The 19,708-nt window shown below is 46.7% G+C and overlaps 1 protein-coding gene across 1 annotated transcript; it reads right to left on the bottom strand.

The window, feature by feature from the left end:
* Positions 1-14,857: 14,857 nt before the first annotated feature.
* LBX1 (ladybird homeobox 1) lies at positions 14,858-18,989 on the bottom strand. The gene is given in 3 exon segments (XM_089507797.1): positions 14,858-15,801; positions 18,288-18,477; positions 18,479-18,989. Coding segments are annotated over 3 exon segments (888 nt in total). The 5' UTR covers positions 18,656-18,989; the 3' UTR covers positions 14,858-15,280.
* Positions 18,990-19,708: the final 719 nt, after the last annotated feature.

Genomic DNA, 19,708 nt, shown 5'->3' with positions numbered 1-19,708 from the left:
GATTTTCTTGGCAAGTTTCTTCAGAAGGGAGGTTACCATTACCATCCTCTGAGGCTGAGAGAGTGTGACTTGTTCAAGGTCACCCAGTGGGTTTACAGTGGCCGAGCTGGAGTTCGAGCCCTGGTCTCCAGAGTCATAGTCCAACACTCAAACCACTAGGCCACTAAGAGGTTTTAAGGATACTCTAGAGGGAAAAGCTCCAGTTCCAGATCTATCAGTTTCGAGTAGACATCGCGAGGAATGCTTTCTTCTTCCTTGCAGTCATCCCCTTCCTCCAGTCTACGTCCTCACCTCCATTTTGTCTTTGTAACCTTCCCTGTGAGGTAGGCTGAGGAAAAGGAACTGGCCTCATGCTAGGCAAACAAGCTTCGTGGCTGAGTGGGGATTGGGGCCTCGTGGAACAATCTAACCCATCATCCGCACTTCCAACAATCGGTTCCAAAAAGCACCCCTTATTTGTACTGAGTAATAAGGCGAACTCCTCTGTCCAGTTGAAAGGAAAACATGAATTGAATAAAGACGTTCATTCGACCTTGTTCCTGCACCTTCAGTGAAAACCTGGGAGCAAAAAAAGCAAATGTGGGCTATTCTGGTAGAGAGGTAAAAGTGGCTGTAAAATACAGATCTACCTTCTAGGGTTGTTGTTGTTGTTGTTGTTGTTGTTGTGTGCCTTCAAGTCTTTCGACTTATGGTTTATGGCGACCCTGTCATGGGGTTTTCTTACCAAGTTTCTTCAGAGCGGATTTGCCATTGCCATCCTCTGAGGCTGAGAGAGTGGCTCTAGTATAAAGGTAATACCTCCTAATTTCAATTTTTAATCTCAAATAGATATTAATTTTTTTAAATCCCAAATAGAGTAGACTCATCAAAGCAATGGGGCCTACCTAGTCACCAATTCTATAAATTGCACTGATTCAATGGGTCTGCTCTAATTGGGACTAATAACTGGATTTAAACCAAAGTCGGTTGTGTATGTGTGAAGTCTGCTTGTCCCAGATTTACAGAACAGAGATGTAAAGCAGTAAGAATTTTGTAGCCAGTCGTGGCAATAAAATACAGAGATATATCTCCTCCTGACTACTTTTTCTTTGTGACCTTCCTGACGAAGCCCTTTTTTTGACCCTCTTCATCATATCTGTTTCTGCTCCTTGCTGGCCTAGGATCGATTGTCTGCTCACCGACTCTTGAATGTTGATACATAAAGGAAAGGGTCTATTTGCATGGATTATGTAGATGTTACAGTTTCACCTTGAGAAGCCAGTGTGAAACTGAAGTGAAAGAGAAAGAGCTGTGCAGGGTACATTTTAGTAGGAAGTTTGGCTCTTCACTTTTACTGCCAGGGGACTAAAAATACAGAATGTGGGTGCCCAGATCATTTGTACCCCTAGCATAGGTGTCCCACCCCACCCTATCCCTAAAATCTCTAGATAAATAACTTCATTGGGAATAGGTCTTTCAAGGGGCTGGTGAGGAATGGGATGGTGGTTCCAAGGAACAACCAACAAGGTGTCTCCATTGCCATCCTTATATTCTGCTTCTGGGGTTCTAGGAGAAGCAGGCTAACTTCACTGGAAACAGTGGGGTAGATAGTCTTGGTCTGATCTGGCATGTCAGGTCCTAGGTTTATATAACATTGACATAGGGGTCCAAAGACCCTGTGTCACAGTTGCAGATGCTAGTGTGTCTCAAACTTCATTGCCTGTGACTAACTCCTGAGCAGCCCAACATGCAGGCCCTTTCTCCTAATCTTAATCCTAATCTTAATTGTATGGACTGTTGCTTGATGTTAGTTAACACTGATGTAAAGTTACTTTGCATTTGCTCAGAGATATTGTCCCTTCCCATATTCTGGGGCTGAGGCCTAAAGCTGAACAATTGGTTCAAAGGCTAAACTCTGGAAAGCCCTCACAGACTTATTTATTTATCCTTACATTTCCATCTTGCCTGTTTGCTAAGGAACTTAAGATGGCACATAATGGTTCTCTGCATCCCCCAGGCCATCTTTCAACAATCCATCTAGGTAACTTAAAATGGCCTATAGTATCTGGTCAAGGTCACATTTCATGTCTGCAGGGGGTCTTAAACCTGGAACTCCAGATTTCTGTGTAATATTAATTTTTCTACTTGAGCCGGGCTTTAAGAGAAGGACTTGAAACCTATGGATGGACTTCACATGTCCTTAGTGTAGAAGACATTGGTTTTACCCTGGTATCAACTTAGGTTGAAACCATTCTTCCTTTACATTCTTTCCCTTGGTCTATTAGAAGATTTCCCCTTTACAACTAAGGGCACATCGACACTGTACAAATAATGCAGTTTGACACCACTTTAACTGCCTTGGCTCCATCCTACAAAATCCTGGGATTTATAGTGTTGTAAGGCACCAGAACACTTTCACAGAGAAGGCTAAAGACCTTGTGAAACTACAGATGCCAGGATTCTATAAGATGGAGCTACACGGCACTTAAAGTGGTGTCACACTGCATGATTTCTACCAGTCGCTGCTGTAAGTGGAAGAACATAATTTACAAAAGCAAAAACATGCAGAGCTTGGCAGCGTTCCTTTTCTGGGCTGCATCTCCCAGAATCCCCCTGCCTCTATGCTGTAGGAAAAGAGGAAGGTCTCCAAACTCGGTGTGTGCTCTTTGAAAAGAGAATTCATTATATTTCTCTGATTTCTATGTACAGTATTCCTATAACTGTGCAGTGTAAGAATACTTGGAACAATGTATTCCTAGGCGTTGTTGTTGTTGTTGTGTGCCTTCAAGTCATTCTCTATTTATGGTGTCCCTAAGGTGAACCTCTCATGGAGTTTTCTTGGCAAGATTTGTCCAGAGGAGTCCACCCTTAAAATTGAGTGAGTGAGCTCTTATGTTGGAGAGTTGAGCCACCAGTTCTGCATTGCCTTGATGGCCCTGCAGGCTCTGTCCAGCTCTAGTAACTCTGGAAGAAGACTCTCATTAATTTCTCCTGGAAGAATTTCAGTGAAAGTTACCCCAATCTGTGGCTCTTCTCCAAAATCTGAACAACAGGAACATTTGCAGTCTCATACATGGGATCTTATCCTCAGCTGTGCCTTTAAAATTCTTCAGTGGCTCAATAATCTCAGTGTGCAAAAACAAGCTTTGAATGGAAGGCCTTCAGAGAGCTCTTCAGATGCAGGAAAAAAGTTAACAGTCTTCAGTGCTTGAACCCTGCCTTTGATTTTTCCTATTAGAAGCAAATTTTATGGGAATATATATATTGCACTGGGGGGAGGCGCAGCTTTTCTGAAAGGAAATGCTAATACTCAGCCAATGAAATATTCTGGCAAGCTTTCTAGGCTTGACCCATCATCTTTTGTCCATGCTTTGAAGATTCAGAGCCTGGTAGAGGCCAGAAAACACAAAATGAATTTGCTTATGATTCTACTAGAATATGTGCATTTATCAGAGGAGATGCAGACACAGGTTAAAGAATAAATTTATATTTAAAAAAATCCTGCCTGGCTTCCACACAAACCCCCTTTGAACTTGGAAAGAAAGGAGGAGGGACATAGGTGGAGATTGTCAGATATTTGAGGAAACTTTCCTATATTCTTCAACTTTCACCAAGCCGGTGCCCTTCAAATGTATTGGACTACAAATCCCATCTTCCTCAGCCAACACATCCGGAGGGCTGTGCATGAGAGAATGCTGGCATAGGAGATAGAATGATCAAAGTCTCCACATTTGGGACCCAGATCTGTTAAGGTTTTACTATTTATTATAAAGATAATATATGAATATACACCACTTAGTTACTGCAAGGGACAACAATGCTCCCACCCCCCCTTAGATCTCCAGCTTGATTTTAGAGATGCTGTAATTCATTGAAAGTTTGCCCATTTTCATTCTTGACATCTCTTGTTTTCTGACATCCAGGAAAAGAAGCCACCCAGAAGTCTCAATGGTGATTGGGGTGGAAGGAGGAAGCCATTAAAGTCCTATAGGTTGGACCTGGGAAAGCTAATTCAGTGCCATCCTCTGCTACTACTGGTTGGCTTGAGCCTTGAGCAAGACATTTATGCTTCTTAGGTGAATGTGGAAATAAGCAGAAAATGATAAAACAACACCCACAGACAGTTTTAAATTGGGAGAGGTGGCCTTATGCCTCCATTTCTTAATTTAATAAGAATTCTGATTGAGGTAGAGGTGAGGTGGAGCTTGAAAACTGACCAAGGTCCCTGTTGAGATGCAAATAGACTTTAAATTTCCTGGACATTGAAAATCTCCCTATTGCCACATGACCAGAAGCCTGGAGCCTTCCTGCACGAAATATATCCTCCCCAATATACCATCTTTACTAAGGACTGAAACAACATGCAGGTATCTGACTAGCATCTCCAATTGTTTTTTTTTAAATCCTGTTTGGTTTGTAGCATCTTGCCTGATGAAGAAGCCCTGTTGAAGAAGTATATTGTGCATTTCGGTTGGCCAATAAAGATATCACGGATGGATTTTTGGATACACTAGTAGGTCATTTCCTCCATTCTCAGCAGAAGTGGAAGGAGAGAGGAGCATGCACATCTGTAAAATAAGTGAGGATGAAAGATAAGTGAAGAAAAAGCTTTAATTCACAGTTAATATTACAGATACTCACTCAACAACATGCAGAAGAAGATCATTTATTGTAGCTGTAATGGGTAAAAGAAATGTGGAACTTACCGACTTGGAGGAGAAAGAAATCGCAGGACTCAGTTTCTATGGACCACACCAAGAACTTTGGTCGAGTCCTCGGTTCAGCAATGGTCTGGTTCTTTCACAACAGATTAAAATGTAGACTTATGAAGCTCAAATCCCCACAATCTGGAGAGGAAGGCCCTGCTCTTAACCACCGTCTTAGCTTTCCTGATGATTGTGCAAAGGCTGGTTGAAATCAATCCTTGCTCCTCACCAATTTCCCACATATCAGCTATATAGAGGCAGCCTTTCCCAACTTAGATCCCTCTGGATGAGTTGGACTACAAATCCCATCAGCCCCCAACAGAGTCTGAAGGACGTTTGGCTGGGAGTGATGGGAGTTGTAGTCCAAGACATCGGGGAGGCGACGGTTTGGGAAAGCCTGCATAAAGGTGAAGTTCTTCCTAACAGTCTCAGCTCTGAGAAACAACGGAGAAGTTAAATCAGCTGGAATCAAGACACGTTCGACCCAGAAAAAGCTCCCATTCATCCCAAAGACGTTTATTTAAAAGGAAGCAGATGGCTAAAATCCGATAATCCTGTCAAATAAGCGATAACTAACTTTCGCCCAATTTAACTTATTTAGCATTAATGTATCAGCCAGCAAAACCGCACCAGAAATGTCCCCCAGTGCCCTCCGAAAGACGTGGCTTTTCCGTAAAGGCCAGAAACGCATAATATGGCCTCAGTTGGTGAGGCATTGAGATGCAGCAACCTCTGAGCCATCCCTCCAAATCAACATGACAACTCCCAGTGGCTCTGCCCTGTTTTGGGGGTGATCATTCAGGTCTAGAAGCCAGGAACTGGACTGAGGTCGGCCAGCTGAATAGTTATCCTTGTAAACTGAAGGCAGATAAATTCTCTCTGCCAAGTCCAAGTCCAAGGAGCCAGGAAGCTGCTCTTCCTTTCATGTCTTCACTGAAATCTTCTTTTGTAGAATATTACTGAGAACCGCCTTAAGTCCCGATTTTAGAAAAAGGCGGAATATAAACCCAATAAATAAATGAAGTCACTTGGGGAGGTATCATTTGGGCCAAACCCCAAAATGTTGAGCCATCAGGACTAAAAAAACATGACTGAGATGTGAAATGATAGTTCATTGAGAAGTCGAAGGCTTTCCTGGCTGGCATCCATAGTTGTTTTGTGGGGGGTTTTGGGGGGCTATGTGGCCACGTTCTAGAAGAGTGTATTCCTGACGTTTCGCCAGCATCTGTGGCTGGCATCTTCAGAGGAAAGAGAGAAGAGAGATTCTCTGAAGATGGCAGCCACAGATGCTGGCGAAACGTCAGGAATAAACTCTTCTAGAACATGGCCACATAGCCCCCCCCCAACCCCCCCCCCCAAAAAAACCTATGATAGTTCATTGTTTTCACAGTGATGTGGGGAAAATCCCGTGCAAACAGGGTCACTTTCTTGTGCTTCTCTGTTCCAGTCTTTTTCTGTACATTCTCACAAGTTTCTCAACCTTTGGGCCTCCTGCGAATTTATTTCTCAGTAGGCTTTTTTTTTTTTTTTGGGGGGGGGGGGGACCAAAACAAAACCCACCCTTCAAAACCAGTTGCTTCGCCATAATGGCCCTCTGTTTAGGCCAGGGTGACCTGATGCAGGTTTTTCTGGACTCAGCTTTGAAAAAGAAAGCAAACAGCATTAATTGAAGGGTTTGATGTATCCTTAGACCAAGCTGGCATCCCACAAATACCATTAGACTTCAACTCTCATCATCCAGGGATCATAGGGTTTGTAGTCCAATAGTATCTAGAGAGAGGCACTGAATTATTTCTGCAGTGTATTCTGGACCTATGTTTGAAACGTCTTTCAAATGGTGTGCTGTTTCGTTTTAGTGAACTGTTTTTAAAGTTTCTTGAATATCATCACTGATCCTAAGCAGTATTCTGATTTAACCTATGCTGCAAGTCGCTTTGGGTCTTGCAGTGGAGAATGGAGTGATATCAATGGATGAATATAAATAGGAAGAACTACAGTCTATGGGAAGAGCTTGTGTCTGGGTTATGTCACTTCAAACTAGGGGCAAGATCAAAGGTTTGGAGGAGACTCTTCTCGACAAGTTTTGGATGCTTTTCTTGGCGACAGTTTCCCTTTAGAAAGGAGAAAGGGTTTCCTACAAAACACAAGCCCTAAATAATAGGGGAACCAACCCATCTAAATAACAGAGGAACCAGCCCATAGAGAGAAAGCCTACTTTATAAATTAAAGACATTTGTTACTGAAAGGACAGATGAGGATGGCAATAACAGCAAGCTGCTGCTGGCATCCTTGTGTTCATTCACAAACTTCGCAGTATTCATTATGTCCCAAGTCTTGGGCCAGGCTCAAGAGCGAAGTGGTAATTCTTCTCGGAGACCTTAAAACTTCGGGATGAAGACAGTACTTTCCACGTCCTTCCATGAAAGAGCCCAAGGAGAGGGCGAAACAGAGGGTTTTTCTGTGGGTTATGACATCGTAGGGCTTTCTTTACATAAATGGAGTGAAACGGAGAGAAGAGAGAAAGTGTACAAACATCCTCACTTCCTTCCCTAAGTGGTCCAACCGACTGAGATCTATTGGATTCACTGCTACTTGCCCCAACTGGGATTCCAGTATGTCATGATTATTATTATTATTATTATTATTATTATTATTATTATTATCCCTGCCTGATCGATTTCTGTACGTGGGCGACTCCCTCTTTAGACACAAAAGGCATTCCTGTGTAAAGGGCTCACACTTGCACGCCCCAAACACAAACGGCCATAAACTCATCTATCAAAGGAGAAAGCAAGGATTAAGGAGCTCGGAGTAACTTGATTCCTCCTCAGTCTACTCTGGTCCTGGCAGCCTAAATAGCAACAGCAGGCATGACAAAAATCTGCACCCATATCCATACACACACATACATATACACTCAGGCCTTTGATGTTTTGAAACAGATGGAAAAAGTTATATGCCGTAGAACCTATACAAGCAACAGCTATAAGGGAAAAGAGATCGGAGCTCCCGTAGAAGGAAGTGCCAGTGTTGGCCATGAAGACCATTTGGAACTGTGGCCCTGTGTGCACAGATGAACAGGTTGTGTGTCCCTCTGTGAACAGTGTCCAGATGTCTAAATCTTACCACGGTGTGTCCCGGGTATGTCCTTCATTGTGGATGGATATAGGGTGACATTGTACTCTTTGCATTTGCGATGATGGGGCTACAGTAAAACTTTAAGTGTGTGTGTGTGTGAGAGAGAGAGAGAGAGAGAGAAAGAGAGAGAGAGAAAGATGGATATGTTGCCAGCATGCCTTTTCATTTGTAGGTGTGCATATATGTAGATCCATACCTTTAAGTCGCACGTATATAAATGCGGCCGCATCTGTAAACTGCAAAATCCAAATAAAGCATAAGCATCACTAGGTTCCAAAGGAGTTCTTTCCGTTGAGAAAATATTTCCAACCCCAAGTTTTTAAACTCAGAACTCAATTCGGAATGGAGGAGGGCGTTACTCGCACCCCAAATCTGCCCAGGATTTTGGCAGGCTACATACCATAGGGCTTACTTCTGAGTAGACATATAAGGGGCTATACTGTGAGTGCTCGATCCGACTGCCTCTGTGGGGATGAAGGGGTGCGTGATTTAGCCTGTGTGAAGACACAGATGTGACTACAAGAGAAGCGATGCGACTTCAGCCTCAGCCCCAGAATCCGAATAAGGAAAGGGAGGGAGGAGGCAAAGGCGGGGGGGGGGGCGGGGAGAGGGAGAGAAAGAGAGAGAGAGAGAGAGAGAGAGAGAGAGAGAGAGAGAGAGAGAGAGAAGCGTTTTCCCTTTCAACAGGGACTCATGCATCAAACTTCAATTTTCCGGACGATTGAATTAGTGATTTTTTTTCCTCCTGAACTAAAATACACTTAAGTCTTTGGGATTAATTACCACGTTCTGGTCTCTCAGACGGTAGTATTAGTTATCGTTGCCACGTCTGACATCAACCCTGACACCTCATAAAATAAAGAACTGAATTTCACTGACTCAACCGTCTCCCTCAGCCCCGCCAGGAAAGAGAAAAGGGTGAGGAAGAGGAGGAGGAAGAGGAAGGAGGGGGGCCCTTGCTGTTACCTTTGGGAGCCCAAGGGGAAGGCGAGCAACAAAAGCCAGCCTAGGAGAGAGACAGTAGGGGCGATCTCGGGTCTGCCCTCGGTTCTCAAAATGTAGGGAGGGGGGGAGCACTTATGTCTGTGTGTCTAAAGGATGGGAGGGCTCCCAGTCGTAGGTCTCTGTCCCAAAGGGAAGGCAGGCAGCCTCCAACATCAGGATCAGGATCAGGATCAAGATCAGGATCAGACCTCGCGTTCGGATAAGTGTCAGCCAAATAAATGCACAAGGGAGTTTCCAGACAAGGTTTCCTACGCGCGTGCACACACACACATACACACACACACATCCCCCAAACATGCATCTGAGGAAGTAGGCTCAAGTCTAGGAAAGCTCCTGCTGCCAATTTCTTTCTTTCAGTTAGTCTCAAAGGTGCTGCAAGATCTCTCTCCATACCGATTTTCCATACCAACGGGGCTATTCTATCTTTGTAAACATCCCAGACAGGCATCTGAGGAAGCAGACTGAAGTCTGACCCTACCAAAGCTCCTGCTGCCAGCTTCTTTCTTTCACTTAAAGTCTCCAAGGTGCTACAAGATCCCTTTGCGTATTGATTTTCTGGACTAACACGGCTCCTAAGGAGCTGAAAGAAGCAAGGGCCACCACGATTGGGGGGGGGGGGATGCCCAGTGTAGATCCTCTCCTGGATAAAGAAAGGAGTCGGAATATCATAAGGCATAGGGTGGGGGCTGTAAGGCTTTGTTTGGTCGCCTCTTCTTTCCGATGCGCCTGAAGGTAGAGTCGGGGTCGGGGTCGGGGTCGGGGGTGGGAGATCAATTCTCCCCCCAGAAACACACACACAGAGCAATGAGGAGCGCAATCCTGGGCTAGGAGCTCAGAGGACCCTCGCCTGCTGGTGGCGAACAAGACCCAGCGCAGCTCCCGTTGGCTAAACAGGGGCTCCCAACATGAACCGGGAGCTAATCTAGCGCGTCCTACAAGCGCCAGTGACCCCCAGCCCGACGCTTCGCCGAGCGCCAAGGAGCCGGACTGGGACCCAAGAACAGGGGCCGGAGGGCGACCCTGGGCCAGCGCCTCTCCTCCTCATTGCCCTTCCTTCCCCAGGCAGGGGCTCAGGCCAAGCTGGGGGACCCTAAATCAGAAATCGTGGCGTGGGGAGGGGAGGGGGAGAGGTGGCGTCGAGATGACAGGAGAGGGAGTCACACCTCCTCAGCTATCCCGCTCTATAAACTTTCATTTCATTTACATTTATTCCGGCATTCAGACAGCGTATCTATAAACTTCAGTGCAAATTATAAGGGGCAAGTTTTACTTTCGGGAAGGGTGAGGAAGGAAGGAAGGAAGGAAGGAAGGAAGGAAGGAAGGAAAAGACAATAAGGAAGGGAGGAGGGGAGGGGAGGGACGGGACGGGAAGAAGGAAGGAAGGGAAAGGGAAGGGAAGAAGGAAGGAAGGGAAGGGGAATGAGAAGGGAAAGTCCCAGTAAATAAAGTGGCCTCCTTGGGATTAATTTTCGAAAACTTCTTTCCCCTGCAATCCATAGTTATTCCTGCTCAGGCCACATCTCCCAAGAGTGCCATGTTTGCACTATGGCGAGTTAAGTCCCTTGGACAAGGTAGGGCTTACAGCTGACTTAACAGGCCTTTGTAGCCAACAGTGGGCCTGTTATAAACTAAAAGCACCAGATCCTGTCTGCTGTAGGAAGTTAAGCAGGGTCAGCCCTGGTTAGTACTTGGGTGGGAGACCACCTCTGTTGGCTATATTTCGAAGGAAGGAAATGGGTATTCCTTGCCTAAGAAAACACTATGGGGTCTCCATAAATCGACAGGCGGTTTGAAGGCACAGAGACACACATAGGTTGCTATCTGAAAGACCCTTGTTTGCCAGGAACCACCACTGACACCAACCTGATTTGGGGTCTGGATATCACTTATCTTTGCACACTTGCAGAACTGCAGTGGTGCAAGAAAGCAGATGGACGTGAAGAAGTTAGAGATGTGCCTCTTTCATAAGCCTGCCATCCATTTCGATCACTGAAATCCATACCCCGTTTCCACGCAGGCAACTGCTTTTTCGTGTGAATCCAGGATCCTGGGCTTGAGTTTTAAACCCCAGCTCTCTTCTCTCCCTCCCTACGTCCTCCTGCCTCCCCCCTCCCTTCCCCGCTGCCCCTCTTTTTGGCGAGAGATAAAAGTCTCCTTTGCTCGGGGCTTTGTGTCGAGTGGTGATTTCATCCAATGTCCACGCCGCTTTGGCACGTCTGGGTGTCAAGATGTCTCTTGTTCCGCCTCAAACACCCCTTTTTCACCCATCTCAAACTGTCTCGGGAAATATATCACCCTTCCGCTTCAAGTTATGGCCGGCGGAGAGAGATTCAATAATAGTAGGAGAGGGAAACATGGTTTTGTCGGGAAGGGATTCGCCCCCTTTATTTAAGATGGGGGGGGGGGGTTATAATTTCCCCAATTTATTCAGTTAGCCTGGAATCCAGGACAAGAAGATTGGTGAACAGTAGTTTTAAGGGCCGGGTTCGAGAAAGCGCCTGATTCGCAGCGAACCGAACCTATTCGAAACCGCCATGTGTTTGGCCGCCACTTCTACCACCTTCTTCTCCATCCTTTTATTTTTCTGAATTTCACCCCTAACGAGAAAGAGAGAGAGAGAGAGAGAAGGGAAATCAAGAAAGGGATCGCGAGAAAAAAAGAGAGAGATCTGTCCCTCCAGCGATGAAGACCAAGTCAATGAACAGCCAAGTCTAGGACTCTAAGTCTCTTCGGATGGTGGGCCACCCAAGAAGTGAGACCCTTGGTCCTTCTAGGTCCAAAGAGCCATGGAAAGAAGGCGATTGCCCCCAAATTAACTGGGAGCCTTGTAGGCTTCCCTTCCTGGACCCTGAAGGTAGCGGGAAGAAGCCCCACGCGAGGCGCATCGTGGGGGTTTCCTGGGATCGTGTGCCTCTCTTTGGGAGGTTGCTGACAAACCTCTCCGGACCCCCCTCCGCCTCCCTAAGGTCTTTGGGGCCCAGTCCCAGCAAAGCCGCAAGCCCAAGGCCCTCCGGTGGCAGCCACGCGTGGCAAACTGGCGAGAGGGTGGGGGTCCCTTTGGCTTCCATCCCTCTCTGGCCTTTGCCCCCCGCGCAGGAGTCGGCCTGGACTGCCTGCTACGTTCCCCCTTGCCTTTCTTTCCGAAAAGGAAATTAAAAACAAAAACCAAAGGCACATTTCTTGCTCGCGCTCCATTGTCGCCTTTTTTTTGTAGCCTCATTAAATTCACTGGGAGACAAAAGAAGAAAAGCTTTCCTTTGGGGGGTGGGGGGGGGGGGGAAGGGGAAGGCACAGATAAAGAAAACAAATAAAGCCCTTTAACTAGATCTTCCCATAAATGTCACAGTTTCTCAGCCTTTTACGATTTGCCTGCTTAGCATAAAAACACTTAAGGACAAGATTGAAGGCTTCGCGTGATATCTGGACAGAAGTCAAACAAATCCGTGGCAAACAGACCCCCACGCCGCCCCTTAAAAGGAGGGAAGGGGGGGGGGAAGACAGAGAGAGAGAGAGAGAGAAGGAGGGAGGGAAAGAAAAGACAAGTGGTCTCCCAATAACACTAAAGAAAGTGCCTTTCATTGTAATTCATATACTTGTTCCAAATGCCAAGAGAGAAAAAGGAGAAGAATGGGAGCCCCATCTAAAGGCACAGATGCCCCACTGCAAAAGGGAGGGGGTGATGGATATAGGGGTGGGTGGGTTGGAGGAATAAAAAAAAGAGCCCCGCTCCCATTATTGTGGAGTTAAACAGTGGAAGGGAGGGTTAACCTAATCCATCAAATTGTCTGGAAATTGTGAGGAAAATTCAAAAACCATATGGTCTCCAAGCGGTTTGGTCCTTTCCGCGGCGGAGGCGCACGCTTGTTTCAGCACGGCGAGCCGCAGGAGGCAGAGCATGCTCCATTGTCGCTTGTCACTTCACAGAAGAGGCCTCATTTGTCCCCAGTTTTCATGCTTTACGCTAAAAATTACAACGCCATCCATTCTCCAAAGGCGGGGGAGGGAGGGAGGGAGGGGAAGGGAGAGGAGGAGAAGATGGATTTCGCCTCGGAGAAACTTGGCCCCCAAAAAACCCCTCTTTTTTTCCTCCTGTTTTCTTCTCCCCTTCTCCTAACCCTCCGCCCCCTTACTTCCAGCCCTTTTAACTCGGTCACTATCTGCACACCAGATTTGTGTTTCTCACATAAATTTTGCCAAGAATAGGGGAAACACACGCTGATGGGTTTAAAAAGGCAGGGAAGCCCTATTATTTGAGATGTGTTTGTGTTTGTGTGTTTAAAAGAAGAGAAAGGGGGGTGGTCAATGACACAGGTAAAGATACGTGGGAATGAAGATTGTTATCCATACCTGAAGGGGACTATGTTTGGGTTGGATTTGTTCATTATTATTATCATTATTATTATTGAAGAAGAGTAAGTAAAATCACCCGTTTTCTCTTCGTGTCTCCCCGAATCCCTTCCCATCCGTCTCCAATCTAAACCAACGTGGTTTAAACTTTTTCCACCAATTCTAACACAAAGACGATTCCTTCATGATTTGGAAGAGAGAAGGCTCCCTTTGAAATAATAATAATAATAATAATAATAATAATAATAATAATAATAATAGGAGATGCCAATGGACCCTTGTATGCAAACGTTGCACTCTATCAGAAGCGGCATTTTAGTTTTGCGAAATATAGCTGGACTGCTCCATAACTGTTTCTACAAAGGATACTTAGGAAACAGAAATAGATGGTACTTAGGCTGTTCCCATTTCTCTTTAACAAGGCAAGGGTTTTTTTCCCCTTCCACAGTTGCTTGAGCATTTGGTGATAGAAGACAGACAGACAGACAGACAGACAGACAGACAGACAGACAGACTAGCCTTAAGGCAATATTACTTTCGGACTTAACCCTCCCAAAACAGATCCTGCTTGAAATAAAGGCTTCTTGCTGACAGTTCTGCCGCTTCCCTTTACTGTTAACCCTCCCTCTAAAAAAAAGAAAAGATAAACTCCTTTCTACAATTCCTCCAACGACCAGGACCAGAGAAACCCTTTTTGTAGCCATAGCCAAACGGCCTCCTTAAGGATTTTTCATTCCCAAAGAAAACCTTAGAAAAGGACATATTAAAATGGTAAAGGTTTTATTATGTGGGGGGGGGGGGGGGAAGAAGTCTTGTCTGTACAACTCTCAGAGACAGGATATAAAGCAACATTGTCCCTGCAGTGACTTAAATAAGCAGGCCTTTATAAATTTTATTATTATTATTATTATTATTATTATTATTATTATTTTACAGATCAAAGAGAAACACGTTTAAATCTGTACATTTGTAGTTATAGAGTTAATATTCCCATCTGCTGATGGCTTGATCTATTCTCTCTCTCTCTCTCTTTTTAAAATGATTTTAAAAATGAGTTATTATTTATTTGCAGCACTGTATTAGTCATTTCCATAGCATGCAAAACAGTCCTTAAAAAAGAGTAAAAAATAAGTCTAGGTTCTTTTTTTCTTAAAACCACCTTCATATAAAAAAATACGAAAGGTAGCTTCTTCTTCTTTTTAAAATCTCCTTAATAAAAGCACAACAGTAGCAGTAAATGGTAAAAATAGCTTTTAATTGGTAAAATGAGGCAGAAATCTCATTGGAGACCAAGTCCTAGGTACTGAAGGGTTGGGAGGGGAAGGGAAAAGAAAAGATATATTTAAACTTGCAATAGAAACCATACCCTCCCCCCCCCCCCCCAGTATCCCAAAAAAATAAAAATAAAATACTAAACAACCAAACCAATGAAATGAAATGAAAATAAAGGACGTGCATAGAGGGAACATACATGCAAGGGAGGAATAATAAAGGAGCAGTCTAACTTAAAATCTCACATGAAGTGCATTGAAAGGAAGGAAGGAAGGAAGGAAGGAAGAAAACCTTTTCAAAAGTACTTTCTAACCAAGAATCAAGGAGGCTAACGGATTCTTTTATAAACAATAAAAGAAGTGTATCGTTATATATAGACACATATATATATATATATATATTAAAAATCAAACCCTCCAAAAAATTAAAAATAATATTGGAAGTACCCAGTCGAGTCGATACCCTTAAATATTTATACAGAAGCTATCCATCATTGCACCGTTCCGAAGAGTAGGAAAGAAGAAATAATGTGGGGATAGGCCTACCTTAATAATAATAATAATAATAATAATAATAATAATGGTGATTATTTCATATTGCTTATTGCTTTTGTTTGTTTATTTTATTTTATCTTTTTAAAAAACCCAACAACTAACTGCTCTCTGCCTTTGAGATGCCAAGGAAGCAAGCCCCGAGTCGCAGTTCTACTTAAAGTCCGGCATCTTAGGAAGCTCAGTTTTCTCTCCTTGGAAATGGGTCCAAAGGGGGAACTCTTTCTTGGATTGTTTTTGTTGGCAGAAAAGGTAAAGAGGAGGGAGAGGGGTGGAAGCCCCTCAGTCATCCACGTCGATTTCCACGTCTTCGTCGTCCTCCGAGGAGTCCTTGCTGCTGCTGCCCGCCGGCTGGTCCGTGAGAGGGGAAGCCGGGGAGAGGCGGAGGCCGCCCCCGTGGCCGCCCTCCAGGCCGTGTTTGGGGCGGTGGGGGGCGGCGGCGGCGGGGGGCGAGAGGGACCGGGACTCGGCTCTCCCCCCGTCGGGGCTGGCCTCCAGCTCGGCGATGGCCACCAGCTCCACCTGGCTGCCGGGCCCCAGTTTCTTGGCCGACTCCACGTCCGCCTTCATCTCCTCCAGGTCCCGCTTGAGCTTGGCCCGCCGGTTCTGGAACCAGGTGATGACCTGGGCGTTGGTCAGGCCCAACTGCTGGGCGATCTGGTCCCGGTCGGCCGGGGAGAGGTACTTCTGGTAGAGGAAGCGCTTCTCCAGCTCGTAGATCTGGTGGTTGGTGAAGGCCGTCCGGGACTTCCTCCGCTTCTTGGGGGTCTGCCTCTGGCCAAAGATGGTCATCCCATCCCTTCCTGCAAAGAGGCAGAAGAAGGCTTTTCAGTCTCTCTCTCTCTCTCTCTCTCTCACACACACACACACACACACACAGCACAACACAGGGAGACTCACATAACCCACTTCTCTGCCTCATCTCTCTCCCTCAAGCAGGTAGATATTGTCGTTCCTTCCCTTCCTGCAAATAGGCAGAATAAGGCTTTTCAGTCCCCCCGTCACATTCACACAACCACAACAACCCACACGTACAGGGAGACTCACACAACTCACTTCTCTCCCTTTCTCGCTCCCTCAAGTATCTAAATATTGACGGCCCTTCCCTTCCTACAAATAGACAGAGAAAGGCTTTTCAGTCCCCCTCTCATTCTCTCTGCCTCATACACACAAAACACAACAGTCTCGTACAAGAAGACTCACACAACCCACTTCTCTGCCTTTCTGTCTCCCTCAAGCAGCTAAATATTGTCATCTCTACCCTTTCTGCAAATAGGCAGAAGAAGGCTTTTCACTTGCTTTCTCTTATTCTCTCTGTTTCAGACACATAACACACAACACACACATACAGAGAGATGCATGCAACCCACTTCTCTCTCTCTCTCTCCTAAGCAGATAAATATTGTCATCCCATCCCTTCCTGCAAATAGGCAGAAGAAGGCTTTCCAGTCCCTCTCTCTCTCCCTCTCTCTCTCTCACACACACACACAACCACAACAATATACACTTACGGGAAGACTCACACAACCAACTTCTTTGCCTTTCTCTCTCCCTCAATATTATTTTCTGTCCCTCCCTCTCCAACACACATACACACAAAACACAACACACAGGTACAGAGAGACGCACACAACCCACTTCTCCGCCCCCCCTCTCTCCAAGCAGCCAACTATTGTTATCTCATCTTTTCCTGCAAATAGGCAGAAGAAGGCCTCTTTCTCTCTCTCTCTCAGGCACACAACACTAAGAGAGAGACGCACACAGCCAACTTCTTCGCCTTTCTCCCCCAACAGCCAAATACTGTCATCCCATCCCTTCCTGAAAAAAGGCGGAAAATGGAAATGCTTTTCATTCTCTCTCTCTCTCTCTCTCTCTCTCTCTCTTTTTCTCTTTTTTTCTCTCTCTCTCTCACACACACCACAGCACACACACCTACAGAGAGAGACGTAGGCAGCTCACTTCTCCGCTTCTCCCCTCCTCAAGCAGCCAAATGTTGTCATCCATCCCTTCCTACAAATTGGCAGAACAAGGCTTTTCTCTCTCACACACATACATAGACAAGAAACACAACACACACACACCTAGAGAGACGCACTGAGTCCACTTCTCCTCTCTCCCCCAAACAAGGAGCAAAAGGCACCACAAATCTGAGGGCAGACATCCTAAATTCCAGGGCTTCCCCACTTTTAAAAAATAACCAACCAAACCAGTACCAGGCCCTTAAACAAATACTTGTGACAGCTCCCCCGCTTTCAGTGCCTTCCTTGAAGCGCATTCGTTCATTTGAAGGAGGCTTTTGCCTTAAAAAGAAAAGTCCAAAACCGTCTTGCGCGGACCTTTGCTCTTCCCGGGAGTACTTTTCCATTCAGAAAAGAGGCCTCATCTTATCTTCAGCGTCTTAACAGCCGTCAGGATGATGGGGGGCGAGATACGGAGATGCCTGTCGGATATATGAGTCCCCAAAAGTGCTACTGATGCTACAGACTAACGCGGCTATAGCTTTGAATTCTTTCGGGTGGGTGGCCGGGAAACCGACCAGAAAAGATGGGGGGGGGGGGGAGGACTCACAGAGTTTCCAGGCGTGGGTTGCTTAATCTATAAAGATAAGGGGTCCTGGGAAAGAATGGGAGGGGAGTTGGAGGAAAAGTGTTGCCTGTAGCAATAGCAAGTTCATGTCTATACCGCTTCATAGTGAACGAACACTCCCGAAGCTCAAGAATGCAAAGGTATGGTCTCAAAGGTGCTACAAGATCTCTCTACATATATTTGGACATTACATAAATGCATCTGAGGAAGCAGACTGAAGTCTAGGAAAGCTCAGGCTGCCCATTTCTTTCTTTCGATTAGTCTCAAAGATGCCACAAGAGCTCTCTACATACATTTGGAAATTACATAAATGCATCGAGGCGTAGACTGAGGTAGCCTGAAGTCTAGGAAAGCTCATGCCGCCCATGTCTTTCTTTCAGTTAGTCTCAAAGGTGCTACTACAAGATCTCTCTACGAACTCCCTATGCGGTTTAAGCCAACTGGCCCCCAACAAGCTGACGCTACTCATTCGACCGACCTGCGAAAGGATGGAAGATGGAAGAATAAGATGGGGAAGGGTTTCTGGAAGGTGTCTTGCAGCACTTTTCCAAAAATCGGGCCAAGTTGGGACACAGACAGACCCCCTTCCTCTCCAACTATCCTTTCCCCATAGCATAAAGGTTTAAAGGCAGACAGGTAAAGGTGATGCTCTCCCCCAAGTGTGTGTGGGTCTGCTGTCCCGGAGAAGTCGGAGGGCTCTTACCTTCGGCGGCTTGGAGGACGCTGACTTCGAGGCCCTTGAAGGTCTTGCTGGCCAGCTCCTCCAGGGCGCAGAGGGGCGAGGTCTGGGCGAGGAGGGCCCGGCTGGCCAGGGGCAGGGCGGCCGGAGGGTGCTTGTCCGGCCCGGAGGCGGCGGCGACGGCTGCGGCGGCGGCGGCGGAGGAGAGGAGGTGGGGCCGTGGTGCCGCAGATGGCGTAGCTCCGCCGGACCGAGGGCTTGTTGAGGATGTCCTCGATGCTGAAGGGCGTCAGGGGCTTGTTGGAGTTGGCCGGAGGGGGCAGGTGGTCCAGGGGGCTCCTCCGGCGCTCCTCCACCACCGAGGCCGCCTTGCCCTCCTCTTTGGAAGTCATCCTTGGCCGTCGGACGGGGGAAGGGGGCCGTCCAGGAATTGGGGGGGGTCCTTGCCTTTCCCAGCACCAAGAAAGCTCCCTTCCTTTTGCTTCCCCTGACTCTTCCTCTTTTCCCTCCTTTTCTTCTTCTTCTGAAAGCCCTCAAAAGAGGCGGAGAGGGGTGTTGGGGAGGGATGGGGGAGAAGAAATCGAGCCCCCTCCCCAACACCTTCGGGACCCCCAACCCCTCTCAATAGGAGGCCAAGAGAACCAGGTGGACCACCTTCGACGCCCTCAGGAACCACCCGGCTCTTGTCCCCGTTGGCTTTCTTCAACGCTTCTCGCCTCTCCTCTGCCTGGCTCCTCTTTTAGGAGGCACCCCCACCCACCCCTCCTCACCCACCCCCCCAAATCGTCCCAGAGCTGCCTTCTCTTTTTCTCTCTCTCTCTTCTTCTTCTTCTTCGCAAAAAAGGCGCCGAGAGGCAGAGAGTCGGAGGTACTTGACTCTTGCTAACAAGTGATGCTTGATGGGGAGGCGATCCCGCCGCACTCGGGGCCCCCGCCGCCTCTCTCTCTTTCTCTCTCTCTTTCTCTCTCTCTCGCTGGCTCTCTCGCCACTCTGGCCAACGCAGGCTCTCGCCCCCTTGCTTAGGCCATTAATTGGGAGGCGGAGGGGAGGCGGAGGAGGAGGAGCCCCCTTGAATGATCATGTCGAAACACACTTGTCATCTCCCGTCCCCCACCATTTGCTGGGACGGGGAGAGAAAGATATATATATAGATATAGATATTTTAAAATTGCATTACCGCCTGGCTTTATTGCATCAGGATAATTTCAGTGGGGTTGGAACGGGCGGGGGGGGAGCGGGAGGGAAAAAATTAAATAACCCTTACCCAAACCCTATCAATATTTTCCCCTCTTCCCCCCCCCCTCTAGGTTCTCCTCTTTTCTTTCCTTCTTCCCACCCCCACCCCCAACTCTTTAATTGGGATGATTGTTAGCCCTTCTTTAAATTTTTATTTCTCCCCTTTTCCTCTCCCACCCCCAGCCTCCGAAAGCCTTTCATTAGGATG

This window comes from Sceloporus occidentalis, unplaced genomic scaffold (genome assembly GCF_023333645.1).
Source record: "Sceloporus occidentalis isolate IW3139 unplaced genomic scaffold, rSceOcc1.0.p SCAF_2, whole genome shotgun sequence".
In the NCBI taxonomy this organism is placed as follows: Eukaryota; Metazoa; Chordata; class Lepidosauria; order Squamata; family Phrynosomatidae; genus Sceloporus; species Sceloporus occidentalis.
Note: the sequence above shows the minus strand (reverse complement) of the source record. Positions and strands in the feature narration are given on the sequence as shown.